Genomic DNA, 27,076 nt, shown 5'->3' on the forward strand with positions numbered 1-27,076 from the left:
GTGTTGTCTACTACTACTACTACTAAATGTATCTTATAACACAACAAAGAGATACTAGAGCTTAGTAAAGGGTCGTTATTGCTTTCTTTTTTACTTCTCCTCCTCATCAGTCTCTTCTACTTCTCTTTCTCACTGCCCCATCTTCCAGAGAAAACTCAGTCATCTCTCCCTCCCAGGCCCCAACATTTTATTTATTTATTTCTTGCTCTCACAAAAGCCAAAGTGACAGTTGTGTTCAGTGTTACTATTGTCTGTATACTACTCTACCAACAGAAACCCCAGAGCCTAGCAGCAGCGGCAGGCCACAACTGTAGCAGCAACCAGTCCTACTTGGAGAAAAAAAGAAGGGAAAAGAATAACGAAGCCCACCCCAACAAACAAGATCTCTTTCTTTCTGCTATTGTTCTCTCTCTCAACAAATCTCCCTTTCTCTGATACAATTTCAGAGTTCTTGACCCCACTTCGATCACATAACACCTACATACACACATCCTTGGATTTAGTTTCCCCTTCTAAAAATCTAATCTATCCTCCCTTCTCTCTCTTCTATAATTATCATAAAAACGCACTCATCTTGTATATTTACTTACATAACATATATATATATATATATATATATATATATAATATTGTTTTTTCTTATTTCTTACAAAATTATCAGTTGTGGCTACTACAAGGATTAGGCAGCTCCTATCAGACACCGGTGCCTTTGCTGACTGGGCCACCTCTAATTCCTCCGGTATCCGTACCGCTGGTCCAGACGACCTCTCACTCGGCTTCAATGCCGGTCCCACCGCCGCTGATGCATCCGCCGGCCAAGCATCCGGTACAACATGGCCTAACTCATCCAGGTCCATCAACTACAACCTCCCTCCAGATATAGGCATGGTGGGCCTTCGCGATGTCTTCGTTGTGGCTCCTGCTGCTCCCTTCAACCACCACCACCACCACCACCACCACCAGCATCATGAGCAAATCAATCTTTCAACAGCAGATCCAATCAATGCTTCCAATGCTACAGCTCTTGGTGTTGGGGTAGGTGTTGGTGTCATTCCACTCCTTACATCAGCGCCTTGTCTTACGCCACAAAACATGGATGATCAAGATTTGTTGCATAATGGTCGAAACAAGATTAGTGGAATTCATCAGTTTTGGCAAAACCAAGGCACTCAATATATCAAGAAAGCTTCTGACACCACCCCTTCGATTATTGATCATCACAATAATTCTTCAACAGCGAATCTTCTACTACAAAGTGGAAATGGTGGAGGTAATGGTAGTGGAAATCTTGGAGGGAATTCATCATCGTCTGCTACAACTACGTGTGAGGATTGTGGAAACCAAGCGAAGAAAGATTGTAGCCATAGAAGGTGTAGGACGTGTTGTAAAAGCCGTGGTTTTGATTGTGCTACTCATGTGAAGAGCACGTGGGTAGCGGCTGCGAGGAGGAGAGAGCGTCAGCTTATAGCAACTGCTGGTGGTGGTGCTGGTTCCACTGGGTCTACTTCTGGTTCCAAGAAACCTAGGCTTATAAACTCTCAAGCTACTACTACTTCTCATACTTCCACTTCTAATACGACTCCTCCAAGGAGCTATGACACGAGTTCTAGTCACCAAGGTTTTTGAGTTTAACATTTTACTGTTATTGTTTTTTTTCTTTCTTTAGAGAAAGGTTTAGGGTTGTTTATGTAAACGTGAAATTTTGACTAGGGTTTTTGTTGAATTATGTTTGCAGATGCAGGTTTTAAAGAGAGATTACCGGTGCAAGTAACTGCACCAGCAGTTTTTAGGTGTGTTAGAGTGACAGCAGTGGAAGATGGTGAAGACCAGTATGCGTATCAGGCTGTGGTGAAGATTGGTGGTCATGTTTTCAAAGGGTTTCTATATGACCAAGGAGTTGAAACAAGAGATGGGTTCCCTAATATATCTGAATTGCATTTGGGTGCTGCTAACGGCGGCGGCGGCGGCGGCGGCGCAGGGAGACATGGGGCCTCTTCTTCCCCGATTCTCGATCCTTCAGATGTTTATGGTGCTTCTGCTGGAGGGTTACTAGGAGGTTCGGCCTTTGGAAATCCAATAAATTAAGGTTTATGAAGGAGTAACATTCTTGTCTAATTTTTCTTAGGTCCGCTAATTATTATCAATAGGGTTTTGGTAAGTTGCCCCTTAATTTGTACCTTAGTAACATATGTTCCATCTTTGAAATTTTCAGCTTCTTGGTTTTAGCATTCTCGCTCCTCAATTCTACTTGCCTTTTGTAATTGCACTTTGAGGATCCTCACATAGCAAAGAAGCTGCCTTATCTCACTAGTAGAGAATTCCTGTATCAAATTTTAGAAAAGATAGTTAATAAAATTTCAAAAATCCTATTCCACCAGATGTATTAGTTCTGAAACTGCGATGAAAAAAAAATCTGTTTGTTTTCTTGAAGTTGTAGCCTTCTTTTTAATCTTTCCGTCTCCTTGCTCTTTTGGTTAGTTAAATTTTTGTATTATAAAGGTGAGATCTACAGTGTAAAGTATAATGCATCATCAAGAGGCATCGTGGTATGAACTTAACTTTTTATATGTAGCAATTTGTCTCGCCTGGATTCAAAATCCCACTCATGCTTTACCCATAGTAAGGAACTTATCTTGTCCTAAAACTTCCCCATATGACTAATTAAATGTGTGATTATTTTTCTTTCCTCCATTGTTAACTTGCAATCCTGTACTTTCCTGGTTGCTGGCTAACAATTTGTTGCACTGGTTGCTTCCTTTTGGGTTAGTTTGGTTCCATCAGCTAGAAGTAAATGTGGAAATCGTCATTATTGTGCTGCTTTAGACTTTAGCATGAGAAGTAGTTGCCATGTCACTATCATTTATTGCCAAACAAGAAAGAGCATAACATGGATGTCCTTTTCCTCCCACTTAGCTACCTGTAACATTTTTGTAATGCAGACAACCATGGATTTGCATGCACACATGAATCATATGGTGTACCTGTTGCTTCTGTTATCCTGGTATTTGAAACGCATCCCCCTCAATTAGCATATTAAAATTGTTTCTATCCTTCATATCATCTTTTAGAGTTTAACCTATTGAGGTCTGCATATGTTTCTGGAATCATTCATGCCCTCCTTGTGTGCTTAAACCATGGTTTAGTGAACTGAACCTGCTAATACAACGTCTTTGGTGTAGATAATTGAATTATTACCTCGTGATGTTGTTTGTTTGTCCAATTATAATGAAACATGCAATGTATAGAATATTTGAACAATATTCTATATAACTATGTGAGCTTTCTTGTGTTTGTCAATCTGGTGGTGGTGTCATTTCTGCCCACCGGGTTAATTACTGTCCTGGATGTCTGTTCGGCTTGTAATGATACTTTATTCCTTGAGATGCTTCAGATGTATCTGACTTATCCTTTTGGCTACAATCTTGTGTACAGTTGTTGGCTAGTATGGATTAATTAAAGAGTCGGTATGTATTTTAATCCATGCTTGGCCTTTTCCTTTCCGCGCGCTGACATGTTGTCCCCCATTAGATCTCTTAGCATTGTTTATAAATAGATAGATTTTTTCGTGTGGATCATTATCTTTCCTTCTTTACATATTCTTAGATGTAATATTATTATTGTTTTTGATAAGCTGCATGCCACTTTTTGTAAATCATGTATATGTATGGAACAACAGCAGTCCCATGAAGATTGTTTCGTGTCATACTTTAGTGGACACTTCGTATTTACAGCAGATGGCAGCATTATGCCTATGTACTTGAGAGGTACTGAAACATATTCTTGTGCTCATTATTTGGTTGAAAGAGTAGTGGTGGTTTTGAGATCTGTGGATGCACATTGTGTTTCATTTTGAATGATCAAAAACATTAACATGGCCACCTGGGGGCATTTTTTTCCTAGCATATTGTGAATCTTCATGTAATGGGTATGATAAATTCTCTTGTTGCATCGATAGGCTTTTTAGCTTTGTTTTAAAATACACTTTGTTTAAATATGTTGTCATTTTCTTTGGATATTTTTGTTCGGAAGTGTCATTTACGGGCTGACTGATCATTTTCTTGGATTCATGCTTGTGAGTATTACGTTTTTGAAATGACATGTCTTACTGAATAGAATGGCAATTGTTAGGCAAAAAGTAGAGTAGTCATTCTCACTTGAAATAGGTGTTCGCATAACTAATTTTACCGGAGGAATCACTGTATTTTATGTCTGACTTAGCACCAACGAAGATCCTCTTTTGCATGGTTGTAACCCGTGTTTAGATCCTGCAGGAGGAACTTATCATCATGTCCTTTGAATTTTCCTTGTAACTAAGAAAACTAACTGAAACAGCAGAAGCTAAATACTAGGGAGAAGGGCTGTGATCGATGTTGAGTGTCCTTGGTACAAGACAGACACGGTAACTAAACTGTTTTCAAAATGCTTTGCATAGGTAAAACATAGGAGCTGAGGGTTAGGGTTTGTAGGAATGCACATATGGCGTGCATAGTGCGTGTCTTGTAATATATCTACATCCAGATTAAGGGTGAGGAATAAAAGTTACTTGCTTCTATCCTGTCGATGCTAAACGTTCCCGCTTTTTGTCTTCTTTGCATATATAGTTGTCTAATAGGTAGCAACCCCAAGAGAAAATTAACTACAGGGTGAGAGTGCGAGGTCTGGTTTATGGTTTTGATGCGGTAGCCAGACGTGTGGGGTTGGTTTTGTAGGTTTTTGCTTTTGTTGTTAGCAGTTCTTTGAACTTTATTGGAGCACGCCATTAGACTAATGCATTACTGTTGGAGGTGCACCTGTGAATACTTATTTGGAATGCTTATCTGGCATGTTTAAGAGAGCTTTTGTAATTGCATGATACAAACTCATCAAAAAAAAACTCATCAAATTTTTCTATCTTAAAATATTATTTTAAAAGCATCAGGTATGAAACACAGACTTGATGCAAAAGCTCAAGGATTTGTTTCTTTTCACAGCACATGGGATGTTAGGGGAATGCATTTCATTTTGGAATATACTGATCACTGACATTGTGAAAGATGTTTGACCCGCTTTTAATTTGATTTGATCATTTGACAAATCCTGTCTCTTTGTTTTTATTTGAGGAAATATTTAATGTGGTTACTGTTGCAAGATTTACATGACTTTTATTCAAACTGTTGATCGACTGTGGACAGGAATTTCATCATGATTTACTTGCGCTAGCCTTCGTCGTGCTGTGGTTCGTTTATTGTCTGTATCCTCGTTCATTTCTTTTCCTAATTAATCAAGGTTTCTTTCTTCTTTTTTTCCCTTCAATCACTTACGATGGTTTCATTCACATAGCCTGTAGCCCTACCTCACTTTCGCTTTAAATATCTGATTTTCTTGACTCCCAGATGCCAATTTGTTGCAGTTAGTCTCGAGTGAGCATCATTTTCCTCTACAGTTGCCAACTTTTAGCACAAAAGGAATAGCTGGTTTGGTTTTCCAAAAAATAATAAATACACATACACTTTAGCATAAGATTATTGCTATGATTTTTAGTAGTCACTGTTAATTCGTTCCCAGAAGAGAGCTTATATGTTAGGAATGTGAAGCTAGTATTACTGCTTGTGCATCGATATACGATATAAAGAATGGTCTACAAGGCACATACGATTAACTGTGAAGTCTTTAATTACAATAGGGTTATAAATAAATAGTTCAAGTTGTGGAAAGTTTATTTTCGCATGCATTGGTGCGTAATGGACATGTCAACGCATATCAGAAGGGCAGCCAATAGGATATGTGCATGTGAAGAGTGATGATTTTTCTCGGAGTTGCAGTGGTGTCACTACTCTTTGTTCACCATTTTCTGTGGTCGATGACACCGGGATTTCAAGGCCCCTTATTTCAAGGGCTGAATACCGACTGCTTTGAAATTCTATTGGTACAAGTTGAATTTTGATGTTTTTGAGCGCATCTTGGCTTACGCGTTTTCATCCCTCTTACAGAGATAATGAATTATAAGCTTATTGCATCCCCCACCATGGAAATGTAAAGCATGAAAACATGGAATACCTAGTGGAGTGCGGCTTTCTTTCTTGTTGAATTAATGGCCGGAGAGAAACGAAGGGAATTAACTTCGAGTTGTAAAGTATTTTTATTTATTTATTTGTAGACATCTTCTCTTGACATATATATATATATATATATGTATATATATATATAGACACTCAAAAAGAGAAGAACTTTCAATTTTAATTCATTTTTTGTTTTTTTGTCTAATAGGGTTTTCTTTATATTTTTTTTTAGCTTTGTTGCAGGAGATTGTAGGGGATTTGAGTTGTTACATAATAATTTGTTGTAATTGGACTAATTAAATAGAATATCTAAAACATATATTTATAGAGATAAGTCTAATACTAAGAAAAAATTCATTAATGTCAAACAAGTTTTATAACGAAAACAAGTATTGCTTATATAATTATATTGAATTGGGTTCAAGTTTTATATGGATATTTCATTGATTATGTTTTATGATGGGTCTACTTGTTGAAAGACCGTCAAATTTAGATCTGAAAAATACAATTTTTTAATTTATCTTATTTTTTTAGTAATTATTTAAACAGTTATGGTTTATTTCTTACATATTATTATTATTATTATTATTATTATTATTCAGAAGTATTTGCTTTTCTTGAGTGGCTAAAGTTTCTTAACCCTTTTATGTATTTTTAAAGTGTTTCAAAAATACAATATGTTTAAATATATTGTACTTTTAAAGCGTAACAACAGCAGACAGTGGGCCGGTTGGATACATTTTTTGTATTTCCAATGGAGTTTGATGGGTTGTCAAGTGGAATTGTGGCAGTGGCAGTGGCAGGTTTGAGTTCCAGGCACTACAGATGTGATCTGAAGTCGGTCATATGCAAAGTGGCAGTTTCCTGAAACGGTAATGGAACTTACTCTTGATACATTTGCAGATAGAAAAATGCTGTGATTCTTCAATACTTCAAAGGCGAAGATTTCTGAAAATGGTTCTTTGATTTTATTTATTACGTACACAATGTCAAATAGGATATGGCTTTTTGAAAATTCCATCATTCTGGCCGCACCACATGACAGCATTTACACCACCACCAGCAACAACGAAGTCTTTGATAAATTCGTATTTCAAGTACTCTGATCACTCAATCAAAAGAAGGAAGTTTTCTGATTACATTCTTTGTGAACTGCGCTTAGGAATCCAATACCAATAAAATTCCAGGTTCTGAGATTACAGGTACGCTGTCTCTTTCAAACATCAATCCATTAGATTCTCTACATGCCATTTCTCTGCCCTGCAAGTAGAGCCGATACTTAGTTAAAAAGCCATCATTTTTCTTTTAGAATTATTAAAAGCAAACCCTTTTAATTTAGGGAAGTAAAAACACGTTGTGATATAGACTTTCTGTTTTCCGTGATTAATTGAATAAAATAAAGCTAAAAGCTCTAGCTATTAGTTCGTTTTTCTCTTTGGAGACAAGAGCTACAAGGAAGTTGTGTGTTTTGAAACCATATCTGTATACTTCTTTCAATTAAAGGACTTGAGGAGTTTGTCTTGTACATGGTTAATGAGTGAAGTAGCGTCCTCTCTTTTTAGCCACTATGGTTCAAGATTCCAGGCCAGGTCTCGAGGAGTAAATTAATTTCAAGAATCCTCTAGTTTTAGTATAGATGACTGGCTTACTTTGAACTTCATTAGGAAAAAAATGAATTTAATCTCAATATGTTGAAGGTGGTCCAAGAAATATTCCGACTGAAAGCTTCTTCCAATGGGGTAAAAAAAGCTCTCTAAGGCTCGATTCTTGTACATGGACGTGACCAGTTTCCAGTATTTGGGTTTTACTATTTAGCTTTGGAAGTGACACTGAGACTGATGTTCTGGATAGAATCTGCTCTCAATTTTGTGATAGCTGTTTTGCAACAAATGAAAACACTCGAAACATGCAGTGAGAAACTCCGATCTGAACCAACTATATTAGCCAGCCGAAACTTTTTGAGAAAGAATTAACGTAGCATGCCGATAATGATTGGAAGATGGAGAAAACTACTGGTAAACACAAAAGAAGAACATTAATCTGCAGTCTTATTCCATATCAATAAATTAAGGGTTGGCATAGAATATTGTTAAAGTTGGTATCATTGATACTCTTGGTGCTCTTATGCAATGGCACATGAAATGTTCTAGAAACCACTTAGCAGTATCATTATAATTAACATGATTTTTAGTGCTCAATTGCACTTACATTTATACTGTATTCTATGTAAACGTGGCATGGAATCTCTTATTATGTCCCTATTTCGTAATCACTAGCTAGCAGTGAGATAAATCAAATCTCAGCGATGTAGGCCAAAATTGCTTTGGTTTTTTTTCTTGAAACAGGAACTGCTTTCATGCCATACAATGGTAATCGGGATGTGCATGACCCATTTGTTTATTTCGGACAAAAATGACGAGGAACACTTTCAGCAACTCTAAAGGTGAAGAGTGTTCAGCTACATGAACACTAGTAAGCTTGGAGACGATCTTTGTTTATGATAATTGGAAAAGGATCTTTGGGTCAGCAATGTTTAGCAGGGTAGCTAGCTACCTTTAGTCATGGTTTCTTTTTATAAGAAGTTTTTAAACCAGTGCTGACGATCTTACCAGTTACCTTAATTCTATGCCTATACACCAAAAATTAAGGAAATCGAATGATCCGCGCCATTGGATTTGTAGGTTCAATCAAGTCCCACCACAAATCAATGGCGAGAATCCCATTTGAGACTCTGAATTCTGTTTAAGCAGCATCCATACTGAAAGGAATCCCTACATAATCACACTAAAAATAATCACGTGTACTTGGTGATTCTTACCAGTAAATGCTATAGCGCATCAGCAGAAAACTTAAACCTGGCGTCCAGAAATTGAAATGCTCAAATTCGGATTCTCAACCCGGACAAATAGAAAAATTTTAAGACGCTTATGATTTGGCTAATTACATCTACAAATCTAAATTTAATGAGAAAAGCACATGAAACTTGTAATTTGGCCATCCAAACCAGTTACCTTCCATCTCTGTGAGACCTTAAGAGAAGTAATTTCTGAATAAAAATGATCTTAGTATTTGACACATTGAATGGGATTTATATAGATCATAAACATCCCATACAGTTTACAAAGAATATCCCACAAAATATGGTCAAGTAAGTTACAATCAAAACAAATATTTGAATAGAAAGATAACAACGCTAAAGAGTAGCTCTCCTATGATTGAGCTTCAATACGCCCTCGCAAGATGGCAATTCCATCTGAAATGCCAATCTTGGATCGAAGATAAAGGAACCGACTTTTGGAGAGAGGTTTTGTAAGAACATCAGCCAACTGGGAGTGAGTATTAACATGATAAACTTTGAGAGAACATCAGCAACTTTTTCCCTAACAAAATGATAATCCAACGCGACATGCTTCATTCGATTGTGCAAGAGGGGATTAACACACAAATACATGGAACTTAAATTATCAAAATGAATGGTGGGAGATTGTTGAAGATTGATACCAAGCTCAGAAAGGAGATGAGAACCCAAGTGACTTCAACAGCGGTAGAAGCGACAGCACAATATTCTGTCTCTGTCGAAGAACGAGATATCGTCATTTGTTTCTATGAACACCAAGAGATTGGATTGCCACCAAGAAAAAGAACAAAAGCAGTGATAGACTTGTAAGAATCATGGTCGCCAGCCCAATCGACAATGGAATAAGCGCGAAGATCAAAAGGTTGTTGACGTCATAAATTGAGACCAAGTATTGTATGTTTGAGGTAACAGAGCAACCTCTTAGCTGCAGTCCAGTGAGTTTGAGTTGGGGCATGCATTAATTGTGCAAGTTTGTAGACAGCGAAAGCAATATCGGGACGAGTGAGCTGGAGATATTGAAGTCCACCAATCAAGCTCCGAAATTGAGTGGCATTAGCTGGAGGAGAACCATCGTTGAGAGTTAGATGGCCAGTTGAAGACATTGGGGTGGAAGAATCCTTTATGCCTTCTAAATGAAACTTTGCCAACAAGTCACGAACATATTTATGTTGAGATAAAAACATGCCATCAGAAGTGGAAATGGCCTCAACACCCAAGAAGTAGCTCAAGGGACCAAGATCCTTTAGGGAAAAGTGATGAGAAGAAGTGTCAACGAACTTCTGAATGGACTGAGAACGATTCCCAGTTACAAGTAAATCATCCACATCCAGAACTTCTGAATGATTTCCCATCCACAATATTATGACTGGAAGGAGGGACAAGAACCTATGTACGGTTGCGAGCAAGAGCAGCAAGCTCATCATCCATGGCAGCACACCATTTGGGATTTTTAAAAGCTTGAGAATCGGTAATAGGATCAAGGGATGCAGGAAGCGGATGTTTGGTGACTATTTTTGGGTTATTCTTCTAAACTTATTTTTTCTCTTTGTTTTAAAAAAAAAAGCAATAATAATATACCATTTGGCAAAAGCTAGATAAGAAGGTTCGAACAAAATTGAAAGCCTCATGCTCTACTATACTGTAACCAAGATTGAGGAAATAATAAAAATTAAGATTAAATTAAATAATTTTTAAAGATATCTACGTAAAAATTAAATCTAGATTTTTAATAAACTAATTTGATTTAATTATGAGCTAAATTAAAAATTTAGTAATGTTTAAAAATTAATTTAAGTTAAATTAAAAAATTTAATTAAATATAAAGATTTAATTATACTTTAAATGAGTTAAATTAATTTTATTAGAAACTTAATTAGTAAAAAGTTAAGTTTGGAATGTCAATTTAAGCTCAACTTAGAAGATTAAAATTTTAAAAAATCAAATTTAATTCTAACAAAGTTAATTGCATAAAATGGAGTAAAATCACAAAAAAAATCAAAGTTTAGGACCAATTAAGAGTTAAATTAAAAAAATTCACAATCAGGAATCTTTTATGAAAAAAACACCGAACTTCGAGAACTTAATTTAGTTAAAAAAAAAGAATAAAATAAAATAAAAATAAAAATTTAATAATTAATTTAAGATTAATTTGTATAAATCCAAAACCAATAACCTTTTTTTTAAAAAAAAAGCTAAAATTCAAGTGATAATAAATTTATGAAAATAAGTCTCTCTAGATTAGATGAATCCCAAGATATCAAGAAGTGAGAATCATTTTCATTTAATCCTCCACTAGCATCACCATTTAGTGCCAAGCATAATTTAAGATGCTGCTCACTAGGAAATTCTTTCACAACATCTTCAGAAACCAGGACAGCCACCTTTTACATCTTTGTCATCCTAAAATGATCCCCACACAAAATAAGGATCGAACCGGATAAATTAAGTCTCACAAAATTTATGCAGGAGTCAAAGGACAGCACCAGCCACAGCATATGAACCAAAATATTCAAATTTAACGCGCACAATCCATGACAAAAAAGATGCACCTGTAAAAATATTAATGGATTACATTTATGAGAGAAATCCTAGACTAGGAAACTGCAACACCAGCAAGTTCCAGTTGTGCCACAGCTGCATTAATTGCATCAATAACATCCATTTTTTCCCGAGTAACAGCTTCATCCATTGGGGTCCGTTCATGGCTGAAAATCATCCAGTTGTAGATTTGAGAATGTTAGCATCCACGATAGAGAAACAGAGAACCAGCTCAAGGTTACAGGTTCAAAATACATACCTGTTTAGAAAGCCTAAACTCGATCCTGCCAGAATCAATTTCTTAACCACCTACAGAACCCTATATTTGTTAAAAAAAACCCTAAGATGTTGCATAACAAAACTGCTTTTGGAAGTGACAATGATAATTACCTCAATATGACCATTGAGGCAAGCCCAGTGAAGAGCTGTATTCTTCTCCTTATTGGCAGCATTGAGATCCTGTTCAATGGAAGTTTCCAATATTTGACAGGTCTTACCAAAGCATTTACAATCAGGATCCAATCCAGGGACAGAACAAAAAACCGAACATGCTCCAATCCTTTATGGTCTATGTCAATAGAAGCAAAGTACTAATGCAAGAAGGAAGATAATACCGTAGAACATCTGCTAGTCAAGGCTACAATAGAACAGTATGTCTAAGTAAATTTAAGACTAGGAAAAGAATGCGGCTAATTTAGCTGCTGAAGCCATAAGAAAATAAGTAACTAGGAGCATACGTCAAAAAATATAACTACAAATGCTCCCGAGAATTGCAATTGTGTGCCCTTTCCACAGCACCCGTCTCCACCCAAAACCCCCAGCCCCCAGACACTTGAAAAGGAAAATCAACGATGAACTCTTACCACTCCCTGACTGATAAGATACTCCACAATGTCAAGATGTCCATTGGCTGCAGCCATATGGAGTGCTGCAATCACAAATCAGTGAAGCAAAGTCAGACATCCATTAAACCGTGCAAAACTCACCAAAAAAGCAAACTCAGACTAGAATAATATGAGGACAATCAACAATTCTCAAAAACCCAATTCATCAAAAGACTGTGCCCCTTCAGTTAGCCATTTTGATTATCAAAACCAAAATTCTTCACATCTAATCGCAGACATAAAAATAAAAAAAACAAGCCATATCTTTAGAAACTTATAGCAAGATGAATTAGGAACTAAAAACACCTAGAAAAAAAAAATTAAAAATGAAGCACGCTTGTCCATAAGGAAGCTGTGTTTATTCAGTCTATTTGCCAGCATCATTGCAGGTTCGTTGGCAGAAGCTGGTGTGGCTTGGTTATGGAACCGTATTTCTAACATGTATATTGCTTCACTTTCAAAATTTCTGTTTCTCTGAAAATTTTATGCAGTGGTTCCAGACCAACGCTATTCTTGCATTTTGTTTGATATAATCTCTCCCATTCTCTTAATAATAATAGTAAAAAAAACTGTTTCAGATACATTTCACTTCATATTTCACCATCATAAAGGAAAAAATAAAGGACAAGAAACAATGTTACATAACATCACCTTAACACAAAATTATATACCCAAAAGAGCTACGAAACATCATCTCCTATTGCAAGTTATATTACAACATTCCTACAACTAGGAACCCATTAGTTTGAAAGCCAGATAGCATCAAGAATCGACTGGTTTTATAAATGAATAGAGATTGATTGAATAAGAGTTTCCCAAGTAGAATAAGAATACATGCCTACATGGGATGAATGAAAATTAGAGAACCTTGTGCTTTAAAAAAAAACATACATAACACATAAACTTCCAAATAAGTGTTGCAACAACTGCCATGAATCGTTATATAAATGCTCGTTAACAGAATAATAATAATAATAAAGTAACAAAAGCAAAATAGAAAGTTAAGATAGAAGAAACGAAAGATACACGAAACTATGATAACCTGTTCTGCCCAGCGAATCTTTAGAATCAAGAGAAACCCCAGAAGATGCTAACCTTGCAATGTCCTCAATATCATCATATCTAGCAGCCTGAAAAAAGAAAAAGAAAAATGAGAGCAATGGGCTAAAAAAACGGTTTCCTTGAAAAAAAATATGGAGAATTGGGTATTGAGAAATGTTACCTCAAGTAAAGCATCAACAGTCTCCGGTGTTGTTTCTATTTGGGTTTGCTGCTCTGCCTGGTTTGCACCCACTCCCATTTTCACTTTCTGGAGTTTTGTGAGAGAGCACACCCCGTATTAGGCTTCTCTGCTCCACGCTTCTTCTTTGTGCGCACAGCACCGGAGAAATTACTGATTCATTTGAATGCCATGTTGGAAGCTGGGCTATGAGCCCGGTTACGAGTTGTGTTCTCAATAGGACGCTGAAGAAAGCCCGGGAAAAGACGCCAGCCCAAGTGCACACATAATCTTTTTTTTTAATTAACGTAGCCCGTTTGTTTGCTCCTTTTCAAAAATAAATTCCGAATTCTGAAAAAATAAATTATTTTCTGATGTTAAATAGTGTAATGAAAAATAAATTAAAAAAAAAATTTAAATGTTTGATAATGTCATGAAAAATAACTTATTAATGTTTTATTTTTCTCAAGTTTATTAAAATAATGAGGAACAAATCTTACAAATTAAAAAGTTGAATGAGAATGAAATTGAAAAAAATATAATTTTATAAATTATCTCAAATAAATTAAATAATAATCAAAATAATAGAGATCAAATCTAAAAAATAAAAAAAATAAAAGATAAAGAAATTAAAATAATAATAATTAACATTTCATAAACTATTTAAAAAAAATAAGTAACAATTAAAAGAATGAGGACCAAATTTAATAGATAAAAAATGATAAGGAAAAATTAAATAATTATTATAAAAATGAGGACCAAATTTAATATAAAAATTAAATTTTAAAAAATAAAATTGAAAAATAAATATTCAAAATAAAATATACATAACAATCAAAAGTTTGAGGACCAAATTTGATATAATCAACAAATAATATGATATTTCTAAATTTTTCACAACTTTCATAAAGTGTTTTCCGTTCAAATTTTGCAGGAAAACACTTTTCTAAAAACAAAGTTAAATTTTTCCTTGACTGAAAAGTGTTTTCTGTTGTCCAACTTTTCTAATGTCAAATAAATACAGAAAAATTTGAAAAGTGATTTCCGATAAACAAGCATAGCCATAGTGTTCCTCAATAATGATGTACTTGGTTAATTATACAAATTTTAAAATTAATAATCATATAAATTTTTAATAATTTTAAAATTTATTAAACTCAAATTAATAATTTTTTTAAAATAAATTCAGAAGTTAAAAAAAAGGTAATCTCTAATAAATTTTACACGTAACTTGTGCCAGTATGCGGTAGCTTTTGTTACATTTGACAGGACAGGACAGGTGTGATGTGTATGGTGTCTATTTTAGACAAGACATTACAAGCTGTGATGTGTTTGGTGTGTGTTGAATATCAGAAGGATTGATTCTTGTCCTATTTAAATTTGATTTTAAGGCAAAATCCACCGGAAGGAAGAAGCTTTTCCAATGCCATGAATAAAAATCATTATTTCTCTATTTTTAATATTATTTACCATTCATTTATTTTTAATTTGATAAAAAAATCGACCAATTTAATTAAAATAAATATTTATACAAGAAGGAGTGATTGCAAGAAAATGATTTAAGGATTAAATTATACATACCATAAAATTAAAGGACTATGCTAGCTATTTTTTTCATTCCCCCATTTTTTGTCTTTAAATATTTTATTTATTATGATAATATAGAAATAATTACTTTACTCTATACATCATTATTAAATATAATTTTATCTTTATTTTTTTATCTTATCTCTTGAGAGCATAGCACCATCCCATCCATAAACAAGGAAAATAATAGTAAACGTTACAAATCACTATTCACGCATGCAGAATTAAATTTAATTTTTCACCGTGCAAGGAAAATTATTACTTGGATTGATCAAATCAAAGTAATTTGATTGGTGCTTGTAATGAGCCTGCTTATTGTGATTAATTAGTTTAATAACCGAGATCATGTAATTGATTAATTACTGCTGCATGTCATAATTGGTTCCACGTGTGAGGTTACGATTCAAAGTCATCCTCAAAACTCGTGCCAAACAGAATCCCCACGTGTTTTTTTTGGCGTGCTTTCCTAAATTGCCATCGTTTTGGGCTGGTTTGCACCGTAAATTTGTAAATTTTATTTTTTTATATTTCTAAAACGTTCTAATGCATTAATTTTAAAAATATTTTTTTAAAATAAAAATATATATTATTTTAATATCTTTTCAAATAAAATACACTTAAATTATCCAAAATACCATAACACGAGTCTATCATAAATAAGTTCACACGCTATGTTACAGTTTTGATAACCAATTTAATTTCTAGCTTATCATATTATTTAACCCTAGATATGATGTAATTGCCACATAAATTTTAATAATAATAATAATAATAATTTTTTATTTTTAACAATAATAGCATTTTCAATTATATTCTCGATCCAAAAAATTCATATATTATGAACTTATAACCTTTTATTAATCCAATTTTAAGGGAGATCTCCTAACTAACAAACCAATTAGTCTCCTATTATCTTTTATTTTATTATAAAACTTTAATCATCAACTCAACATTAAAAAATTCATAACTTAAATTGTAAAAACAATAAGAATGAATAATGTATCTTTAATAAAATCAGATAAATAAATTTATAGTTCTATAATTATAATCTTGAAGGATTAATCTAGTTATTAAAAATATTTGATTTTTTATGAATGATCAAGATACATTTTTAAAATCATAAAAAAGAAGAATTAATCTTAATTGAGGTAGTAAATTACTACAAAAATACTTCTTATCATAAAAATATAATTTTATATCAATCACTCGGAAAAAACAAAAAAAGAAAGGAGAGGAGGGAAGAGACACGTGTGTGCTTGGAATATGCCCACACGACACCGTATGGTCGGGTGCACAACCCGAGAAATTTGGAAACCAGAAAAAAAAAGAAAAAGAAAATTGATATACCCAAAAATTTGTTAAAAATTGACACCAATCTGGACAGAGTCATTCTTTAGACCTTTCCTTTCTTTTTTATCTCTCTTCCTCTATAAATCTTTTAGATTATATTTTTAATTTAGAAATCTAGATTAGTACAGCTAAAAAACTGCAATTAACTTTTATTTTTTTGTTGTAAATAATTAAATTAAATTTATCAAAAACCATGACATCGGTCATCAACATCGACGGTCACCGATTACTTTACTCCCTTCATGATCAGGTACCTCCTTTCTTGACCTTTTAGATCCGGTTCTGTCTTCTTCTTTTGCTTTTTTTTTTTTTTAATTTTAAAATTCTGGGTTTTTGTTATTACGGAGAATTAAGAAGAAATTGAAGGAGTAGGTGAATCCCGTGTTGTTATTTTTTGTCTGGTAATTGAATTCTTAGTAAACAAAACGTTAGCAATTCTTAGTAACTGATTCATATAATATTATTGCAAGTACGTTGAAACCGTTAATTTTGAAGTACTGCAGTTCATTTACAGCTTATAAAGCTGATTTTAAGATAATCAGAGACCCTTTTGGTAGTTTTGGCTGCCTTGGGTTTGCTAGATTGGTTTGGTACAAGTTGGTTGGTTTCTTGAGACTTTTTGCTTTTGGAGGGAAATGGATGGTATTTCTGAAGTTATTGGTGAATTAAATTTATCAGGATTTTGGTTTCAGGGTGAAATGGAGAGTAAAGTGGAGAGTAGTGAAAGGGCATGTGGGAATCATGGTGGGATTTGTGCTATATGCTTGGATAAGATTGTACTTCAGGAAACTGCTCTTGTTAAAGGTTGCGAGCATGCGTATTGGGTAGTATGATTTATTCTGATCTAATTATGATTTAAAGGTTGCGAGCATGCGTGCAGCATTGGTTAATTTTGATGCACTTGAATGGTATGATTGAGAGGCTTCTCTAGACATTTTGGCTTCTTGACCAGAGAGTCTTCTGTTGGTTATTTTTTTAAAATTCTTCTTATTTGTTCATGGAGGATGATACATCATATATGTTTCGTTAAGATTAAGAACGTGGAAGCTGGAAATGTGCTCTGCCACAATACAAGTTCAGTTTGAAAAATGATGCTGGCATGCTCTGGAATTAAATAGTCTTGTATTAGGGATAATACGCAAAAGCTTGAAAAAGATAGAAACATATTAGTAGAAGTAAACTTTTTTTGGTACTTCTTTCTTACTACAATGCAGACAAGTTTCTCCTAATTTTGTCCAAGGGGCTGGGAATAAATATCAAGAGAATGTCTTAGGAATCATATCAGCAGGTGTAGCTGATAGTTCATTTGGTTTTCACTGACGAGGCCATTGTACAATGTAGTGTTGCTCCTTTTACAGCTGTGCTGCGATCAGTCCTTGGCTCAAGTAGTCATAAAATGTAGTGTGATTGTGTAGGTCCTAGGCTCAAAGGAAATCCAAGCAAGAGGTCCTCTTAAGTTGCTGCCTGTCTGTGTAATTTTTTTAAAACCCAATTGATTTATTGCTATGTTTTGTTTCTCCTCAAGCGTTTTTGGGCTGCAGATAGATAGGGCTCTGTATTATCACCTATGAAAACAAAGTGCTCGGTGAAGCTTGAAATTGCTTGAGTCTGGTTATTTCTGCACAGATATGGGGGCGGGATATCACCTATTGTTTCTGTGACTCTGCTGATGTGTTACATCATTTTTTTTTTCATTCATGACACACGATGGATCCAAATTAATGGCTGCCTGAAACTTATTGTGTCCCATGGCTTTCATTTTTATTGCCTTCATTTTTAATGCATATATTATACTTCTTCCTATAACATGTAAGCTAATTTTCTACTTTTGTTTTTTCTTTTGTTTTTTAAAGAATTTGTGGTGACTTGCATCTGTGCTATGAGGCTGGCACTTCATCACTGTTGAGGAGAAAATTTAAAACTCCTTTGCTTACAATGTTGCTTTATGAAACCTGGTTTATATTAGTCAGTTTGCTGGAATTAATAGAAGAGGTATGTTTAATTTAATTTGTCTCTGCCAGCTAGTATTATTGATAGTTTCCAGTCACTTAGGTTTATTCTTCATAAAACTTTTTCCGTTCACATGCTAAGATTTGCACTCTTATACTTTGTCATAATTCATTCATGTGCTAACTACATGCCTTAACAGTCCCAATTCCAGAGCTTCTGCTTATACTTGAGTTCCATCTGCAAATCATGTATGAATTCTTCATGAAATGCAATTTTGAACATTGTAGTTCTTACAGCTGTATATTGATGGTATATTAGGTGTCAGATATGAGTTTAAGGCAGTCTTACATTTATTCTCTGGCTCATTTCTGCAAGTAGGTTCTAACTTTGCGTTAAAATCATCTGGTCTCTGTCTTTGCAGCTTCATATTTGTTCCTGCACTTTCATTGTTTGTGCCATTTATTAATCACACTTGCATCCGTTCTTTATGCTGTATAAAGAAATGTCTTTTGAACAGAGTTTCTCTTCTTAAATCTGTATAAATCTCTCTTTATCCTTTTTATGCAGAATAGATGTATTTCATTAGTTTTGAAGTGGGCTTTGCTGAATACAATGCTGCATGAGTTCTTTGTTTTGGTGTTGAAGAATTGCACAATGATTATTATAGATGTGAGAAATTGAATGATCCATCTATTCATGTCATGGATGATTTTTCTTCTCGTCTTCGTAGCTTTGTCAAGGTGTATGCTTATATGGTGTTCCTCACTAAGAATTAGTTTCAACATGTTGAATTTATTAGCTTGACATACCTGCTGAAGAATCATGGTCGATTATAGCATATACCATGTACCTATTGGAACCCTTGCAAGCATTGGTGATATGTTGACAATTTCCTCTAACATTGATAGTGTGAAAAACTATTAAACAAATTTCAACACTGCATGACTTCAAGTAGTTAATATTCATGGTTCTTTTTGTTGTTTGTTTTGTGCAGTGTGACGTGCATCCTTAGATGGTCCACATACACTAAGAATCCAACTTGTCCTCAGTGCAAACATCCATTTGAGTTTCTCAATATTCACCGCTCTCTTGATGGCAGGTTTAAATCTTTTACACAGTCATGGATTACACTCTGTATGTGGTCACTTAGAGTCCATTTGGGACAGCGTTTCAACTGATTTTCTTTTTTAAAATGAATTTTGCTTCACATTAATTTGTTTTGTGTTTTTGGATCGTTCTGATGTGCTGATGTTAAAAATAATTTTTTTTTAAAAAAAACATTATTTTGATGTATTTCGAAGCGAAAAACACTTTGAAAAGCAAATGCTACCAAGGTCTCAAACGCTCTCTTAGTTGGATAATTTGATCAAAATATACAAACTTGGCTTATATAAGTTTGGGGGTGGTATTGCCATTTGTTCCCCATATTTTGCCAAAGCAAGCCCTACTTTATGTCATTTTAATATATTTTTGTTTTTTAACAGCATCCAGGATTACATGTTTGAGGAAAGTGTTTGCCTCCTCCTTCGAGCCTCATGGTTCATGACTTTGACTGTGGAGGATCATGATGATGATCTAGATGAAGTGTACCTGAGCAGTTCATCCAATCTTCGCATTGGAAATATGAGGTGGGGAGATAATGGCTATGTTAGGGCAGGGCATCAAGAAGCAAGGCCAGTGTATCAAGCAGTTTTCAAGGACTCAGGGGCGGGCACTTCATGTGAACCTAAGAAGAAAGAGGCTGGAAAAGATAGAACCGGGAGACGGGCGAAGAGGACACTCAAGCATGAAGCTGCTGACAAGGCTGCTGCATCAAAACATCAGCAGCATTTGGCAAGGTTGGGCAGGAAGTGATTCTCTGTCCATTTCTGTCTGTTTCTTCATAAGCCAGAAACAGTGAACCTCTCACTTGTACAGTATTTCCATGCTTTAACTCTGGAATAATGACATGGTAGTTGGATAGCGTCTAGGAGATGGGGTCCGTGGTTGGTGATGAAATATCAGGTTCATGTTCTTTCAAGATTTAACGCTGTTTGATTCAACTCACAATGAAGTTCATAACGTCATATTGCAGTTGCTTTGCTAACACCATGTATTTCTTAAACTTGTCACTAATTACAAGTTGACTGGGATTTGCAATATTCCAGAGATTATATTGCATTGTTTGACGGCTGTTTAGGGACTCCTGGTCGAGCTAATTATCAGATGGACGTTCCTGTGCTGTGGCATTTGGATCGAGTCACCACTGCGACTTCTGTGCAGCAGTTCTATTTATTTCTGTTGTTATAGGTTTAACAAGTGAGTGCCTACCTAGGTTGAAAATGAATTTTCCAGAATCATTTGTGCTGATGGATTATCTATTTTGGTGGAGCTCTGTATCTCTGACGTTGATTAGGGCAATTTTTTATTTACTTGGTAAATAACTCATTTTTTTAAAAAAGAAAATCTCCAAAAGATAGGATTTTGTTTTCTGTATGATTCTTTTCTATCTAGAGAATTATTCTCCATATTACTAGGTAGTTCTGCTGAACATTTTCTCGACGTTTATCGAGTCTCTCTCATTAAAAGTTAATAACAATTTTCTGAATTACTTGGAAAGATAATAAAATTAATTAGTGAATAATTTTTTTCATCCAAGTTATAACAATTTTTTAAAAAATAAAATTGAATAAACAGCTGTATATAAGTATTTCTATATATTTTGATGGAGAATTAAAGCTATAAATGGAAAAGAAAACTGGAGATAAAAAAAATATTTTTTTTTAAAATTAAACATGATCTTAATTTTCACGAAAGTCTCGTGGCAATGATGCCTTAGTTGAGCTTTCTTTTGTCTGCAGCAAGAGAAGTTTGAGAGACTCAAGACTGAGCGAGGAACGTGTCTGGTCGGAAATGGTGGGTCCGGTGAAGGAATCCTGTTGAGCCTTGAGCTGTATTATTGCTCCTTGTTTGCAAGTATAAGGCCCATGTAAAGGCCCATATCAGTTTTCCAGTATCCGCCTAATATGTATTAGGAGTCACGACTGAGTTTATAACTCATTGTTTTCAAACACCGCTTTAAAAGAATTTGATTTTTTTTAAGATTATTTTTATCTAGTAATTTTTAAAATAATATATATATATATATATATATATTTTTATTTTTTTCAAATAAAAAATATTTTAAAAAACAATTATTACCATAATATTAAATACGTCAGTATCACACTGATCATGGAAATAATATTTTGAGCGAAAAGGAATAAATATGATTTTCAGCTAGATATGCACCCTTGGGCTGGAACATGTAATTAATAAATTCGAAGTATTTGTATAAAGTATTTCCACAAGAAGCGCATTTGATTACACCACTTGTATTGCTACAATTATTTTGTAATAATGACAATACGGAGACTGTCATGAATTAAAGCTCGATTGAGAAATAAGAAGGCTATAGTATACATTCTCAAGTCAAAGTCAGGCCAGCCATCATCCTTTCTTAACTACCAAACCTTTTAGGAGGAGGAGGATGAAGCACAGAGGCCCCAGGAGATGAAGAATTCTAGTCACGAATTGCGTTCTTATTATTGCTCGACTTTCTAATCACTGGATCAGGCCCTACACCAGCTATTGGATGAAAGCACATTGCCACCAACTCGGGACATTTCAATTCCTTTGACAGATATTACTTGAGTGCCTTTCCGAACTAATTAAACTTTTTCTTTCTTTCCCAGAAAGGAAAAGAAAATGCATTTTCCAGTTAGGCATGAAAAGGGTTTCCTCAGTTTTTCGAAGAAATGAAAGACAATATCAGTGTTACGTAGCCCAGAACTTCACACCGTTTTTTTTTCTTTCTAAGTTTAATTGATAGTGGGAATCAAAAATACTCCCATGACTATCAAGAAATTGCAAGCTGTGGACTTCATTTCAGTCCACACGCATGCCAGCTTAAGTTTGAATCTTGCACTGGCTACTATCAAGAAATATTGCTCCCCTAAGCTAAGGTGTCAAGACTTTGTAACCGATCATGGCAATCTCCTTTTGAACGTATGAATTCAATGTTAGGAAAGTCGCTCTTTCTTTTTCCTCTTCATATTTTTGATAATTCCTGCTATCAATAAGAATAATATCTTGGTATTCTTTATATATATATATATATATATATATATAAGACATGAACTATGATTTGGAGGCCCTTTGTTAAGTTTCATTCAATATTAACACCTCCTATCCTTTAAGGTTAGGTTTCATTTAATGATAGCAGGTCCAGCGCTATGGATGGAGACATGTCTTAGCAAACCAAGATCATCTATAGTTACTTTCGAACTCAATTAGCCATGCCAGATTAGACGTCCTAACATTAGGCCAGTCCTATCATTTCATTGTTCAAGATTAGGATTAACCATAAACCAAAGGAGCTTCATCACATCGCTTATACTCTACAGTCTACAAAGTAGCATTCAAGGGAAGCAGTTGCAAGGTTTGAATAGTTTGCTGGTGCTTTAAGCTGTTTATATTGATCAGTTAACCTCGTGCTTTTCCCCTTGCGGCCAGGGAACTTTGCAAGGGTTAATTTGCATGCATGTGTAGTTGAAAGTCTGTAGATTTTCTCAGTAGCACTCGAACCTTGGTTTTTTCCACAGCCTGCTGGCATGGGATTATTTTTGAGATGATTTCTCCCCATAAAGCCTTGAATATGGTAGAGGGAGGACAGACGGGATTATTTTGTCTCGAAGCTTAGGAGAGCATCTGTGAGAGGGAGATAGGTGGAGAAAATGATAATGAAAAATGGGACCAGAAAGTGGGGCCTCCAATTACCTCAGTGGAGCAAAAGTCCACTGGGAGTGGAAGCTGCAATGTCAAGCAAAGCGAAGCCTTCCAAAAATCTCAATCCCCCACCCACCACTTCCTATAGAAAAAGAATACAGCAGGAAAAGAAGTGGCATATGAAAACAAGCCATACCATCATCATCAACAATATCATCCCCATCTTTGGTTTTTTTCCCTTCCTTCTCTTTTGATTCTAACCTACCACCTACATCCTCACCCACCTCTTCAACTTGCACAAAGCAAACTCTTTTATTCCACCGCAAGTCTCTCTCTGCCTGTCTCCATTTTGTTTTCCTTTATGTCCAGTCTTTTCCTTGAATTCATGGATTTATGATGATGTCAACACGATCCAAAAAAGGATTGGAAACTAGAGAGAAAGGCTTCCAGTGCGTTATAAGTAATCAATCTGCTATCTGAAACAGCCCTGATTTGTTCTGTTTTGTTTTCTTTCCCTTTAAAACATTCTTCCTATTACCACATTTTGCGTTTAATTCCATTCATTTATCTTACAAAGCTTATTAAAAAAGCCTTCTTATCAAATGGGATACACATGTAGGAACAAGATCTTCCAATATATCATTGTTTCATAGATTGTTCTTTGTGTCGGCTCTGTTTTGTTCTCTTCTCTCATTTATCGGAGCTTTCTTGCCAACTCTGAACCAAGGAGGATATAGTATAGAAACTTCCTTGGAGCATCACATTGAGGATTTAACTTTCTTTCGATGGATTCTTTCAATCAATCAACTGGGTTCAGGTATAATCCAAATTTAAACACGATGGGCGATGCAGATGCCGATTCTGAGTTCTGTGGGATTCTTGAAATCTATGTTCATCATGCCAGGAATATTCACAACATATGTATCTATGATAACCAAGATGTTTATGCAAAATTCTCTCTAACTTATAATCCTGATGAGACCCTTTCAACTAGAATTATCAATAGAGGTGGAAAAAACCCAGAATTCAATGAAAACTTGATGATGAAACTCGCTCAACTCGATGCAGTCCTCAAATGTGAGATTTGGATGCTTAGTAGAGCTAGAAACTACATGGAAGATCAGCTTCTAGGATTTGCTTTGGTCCCTATTTCACAAGTTTCTGGAAAAGGAAAGGTGACGCAAGATTACAGCCTCTCCTCCACTGACCTCTTTCACTCTCCCGCTGGCACTATCAAATTGTCTCTCTCCTTAAGCACATCTTTTCCTGTCAAGCCCTCAACAACAGCTGCCAAATCTTCGATATCATCAGAGGTCGTGCTTCTTGATAGAAAGGTATCAGAAGTTATTCTGGACCCAGTTGAGTATTCGAGAATTGAATTTCCTGATATCAATGTTGTTAGAGAGAATCAGCTAATGGTCTCAGAATATTTTGATGACTTGGGTTCCAGGCCTGGCTCATTTCTTCACCTCGGTGCCTCTCCGCAACCTGCTATTCATGATTGTGAAATGAACATAAATTCCTCCGAGCAAAATCAAGGCGGTTCCTCTTCACCTAGTGGCAGCATCCAAAATTCCAGTTTCTTGAGCTCTACGACAACAAGCCTGAGCGATGACAGAAATTCTTCTGACTCGGTTGATAGGAAGAGTCGTTTGGGTGGTCGATTCTCAAGCTCTCTTAACGTTTCGATCACAACGGAGGCTAATCATAACTCCTGTGCTTGTCCTGACACACCAACATCAAAGAAGGGAAATGAAGTCCGAGACGAAAAGGAATCAGATTTTACAAGCAAGGAGGAGGAGAGCAGGAAGGAAGGAAACATGAGTCCTGTTAAATTTGGTCAAGTATTTTCATCCCCCCTAGGAAATATCAATCTCGAGGCCGAACAGTCTGCAATGCAGCAGCAAATAGTAGATATGTACATGAGGAGCATGCAACAATTCACAGAATCCTTGGCCAAGATGGAGCTACCTATGGATCTTGACAAGCTGGAATCTGTAGATCGTGGTGATGTGATTCAAAGTCTTAGCAATAAACTAGAGCTTGAGAAAAAGAAAAAGGACGGAGGGCGAGTGTTTTATGGTAGCCGCGCATTCTTCTAATCAATAACCCTTTCTGCTGCATATGTTACCTTGCTTTGTCCTATCAGGAAATGGAGTTCAATTATCGGCTTCTTCAGAGGTTTTTATGATTCGAAATATTCTTATTGTTTCTTAACTTCCTTTTTTTTTCTCGTCACGACAATTTCTTCTAAGATCTTTCACTTCATTAACCTTCACAAACGCATACCTGAGATGTGTTCTGCTATCTAGTTGTGTGGGTGGTTAGTAAATCTTTGTTTTTCAAGCATTCGGGACATTTCACATGTTTTCAACTATGTAATAATAACTGTATCCGTATTGAAGGGTTCCCAAGGTTTGTATGCTGTAAATGGGGATCTTGAGTCCACTAAGACATCTCTGCAGGTTTAGCTTACAGGATTTTATATGTAAAACGTCAAAAACAAATTTATGCCCATAGAGAGTGACATGATTACAATGCTATATCATGAAATATCACTTATTTGTTAAAAAGTTAATATTGACAATGATATGAGCTTTTGCATGTTTGAATTTAAATCTTAGTTTGGGTTTTGAGTTTTTCATATTTAAAAAGAAACTCTTTTGGAGGTTCTTTGACTAGCAAGGAAACAATTTCATAAAAGGAGGTTTGTCTTGCTTAGTTGTTAAGTATTTCCATTACTCATCAATGCTAAGAGTCATCAAAGGCAATAGTAGGCTGATGAATTGTTCTTGTTCATGCATGCTGTTAGAACATGAGGATGCTTTCGAAGTATCATTTTGTGTGTGGAGAGCAGAAGATATATGATTCCCAGGTCATGATAAAGGGTGGAAAAGCAAGCATTGCAGTAAATCTGTTGAAACCACTAAATTTCGTGGTGGATAGCATTAATTGTAATGGTGGGGCAGATTAAGATCATTTTCCACGCACTTTGCATATAATTCAAAATTAATATACAATCAATCACGTTTAAATAGGTCTTGGAAAGAGTAGGAATCCGAGGTGCCGTTTCTATGCTCAATTCACCACAGTGTATAGGGTTGATTTTGTGTGTGCAAATCTTGTGGCTCCCATGATAATCTAAGTCTTAATGCATGGTGCACCTTTTTTTTTATCCAGTAATGTGCACCTAATTCATACCACTCTTATCCCTCAAGCTGACATAATGAAGAGCTGTTTTTTTTTTTTTGGTATGTTAAAAAAATTATTTCAAATTATTTTTTTTATGTTTTTATATTGTTTTGATATGTTAATGTCAAAAATAATTTTTTAAAAAATAATTTTTTAATATATTTTCAAATAAAAAATACTTTAAAAAGTAATAATCACTATACTAAACTAGCGCTAAAAATAATGATTAATTTAGAGTTTAGATTTACTATAACATCAATCAAATATACTCTAAAATTAATAATTAATTTTGATGGGCTAGGGGTTTTATACACCTAGACCGAACCTATAAGCATTTTTGCATGTATGAGTATGGATGCAGGCAACCATGGGCCTTAATGTAGACTTGGACTACCTTAGCGGCCCATAATTCCAGAGCATGCACCCAAGATTTGGGCCCAGGTGCCTTGTTGGCCCAATACGCCACAGGACATTGGCACCCCTAAACCGGGAGGTGGGCGAGTCTATGCAGTCATGGCATAATTTCTTTTAGGTTAGATCTCGATGCTTAATTTGTGGCCCTGAAGAGTTATTGGTAAGCCCATCTAACCTCTTATTTTTCAGTCTTTGCAATTTGTAAATTGTGAATTTAAGGCCCCGTTTGTTTGCAGGAAAGTAATTTTTTTTTTAAAAGTAAATTCCAGGAAAAGTGAATTCCAGAAAAGTGAATTCCAGG

At 35.1% G+C, this 27,076-nt stretch overlaps 4 protein-coding genes across 6 annotated transcripts; 3 read left to right on the top strand and 1 right to left on the bottom strand.

Moving 5' to 3' along the window:
- The first annotated feature begins 627 nt into the window (after positions 1-627).
- Positions 628-2,430, top strand: LOC133701271 (protein LATERAL ROOT PRIMORDIUM 1-like). The gene is made up of 2 exons (XM_062125136.1): positions 628-1,618; positions 1,736-2,430. Exons 1-2 carry the CDS (start codon positions 886-888, stop codon positions 2,083-2,085), a joined length of 1,083 nt encoding a protein of 360 aa, XP_061981120.1. The 5' UTR covers positions 628-885; the 3' UTR covers positions 2,086-2,430.
- Positions 2,431-11,240: 8,810 nt separating this feature from the next.
- On the bottom strand, positions 11,241-13,705 carry LOC133701799 (ankyrin repeat-containing protein P16F5.05c-like). Its single transcript, XM_062125896.1, has 6 exons — positions 13,540-13,705; positions 13,360-13,447; positions 12,297-12,361; positions 11,824-11,892; positions 11,693-11,742; positions 11,241-11,600 (listed from the first exon to the last, which is right to left on the bottom strand). The coding sequence occupies exons 1-6, from the start codon at positions 13,615-13,617 to the stop codon at positions 11,489-11,491; spliced, it is 462 nt and encodes a 153-aa protein (XP_061981880.1). The 5' UTR covers positions 13,618-13,705; the 3' UTR covers positions 11,241-11,488.
- A 2,773-nt stretch (positions 13,706-16,478) lies between these two features.
- LOC133674794 (uncharacterized) lies at positions 16,479-20,576 on the top strand. Of its 3 annotated transcripts, none has more exons than XR_009835273.1 (4): positions 16,479-16,723; positions 18,327-18,465; positions 19,418-19,522; positions 19,908-20,576. XR_009835273.1 is itself a non-coding variant. In XM_062096046.1 (3 exons), the coding sequence occupies exons 1-3, from the start codon at positions 16,716-16,718 to the stop codon at positions 20,275-20,277; spliced, it is 483 nt and encodes a 160-aa protein (XP_061952030.1). In that variant the 5' UTR covers positions 16,484-16,715; the 3' UTR covers positions 20,278-20,576. The 3 variants fall into 3 exon arrangements, 1 of the variants encoding a protein (XP_061952030.1); XR_009835272.1 differs by lacking the exon at positions 18,327-18,465 and adding an exon at positions 17,166-17,277 and having other exon boundaries at positions 16,480-16,723; XM_062096046.1 differs by lacking the exon at positions 18,327-18,465 and having other exon boundaries at positions 16,484-16,723.
- Positions 20,577-23,268: 2,692 nt separating this feature from the next.
- On the top strand, positions 23,269-25,712 carry LOC133679960 (uncharacterized). Its single transcript, XM_062102709.1, has one exon. It carries the CDS (start codon positions 23,955-23,957, stop codon positions 25,269-25,271), a length of 1,317 nt encoding a protein of 438 aa, XP_061958693.1. The 5' UTR covers positions 23,269-23,954; the 3' UTR covers positions 25,272-25,712.
- The last annotated feature ends 1,364 nt before the right edge of the window (positions 25,713-27,076 follow it).

This window comes from Populus nigra, chromosome 1 (genome assembly GCF_951802175.1).
Source record: "Populus nigra chromosome 1, ddPopNigr1.1, whole genome shotgun sequence".
Classification (NCBI taxonomy): Eukaryota; Viridiplantae; Streptophyta; class Magnoliopsida; order Malpighiales; family Salicaceae; genus Populus; species Populus nigra.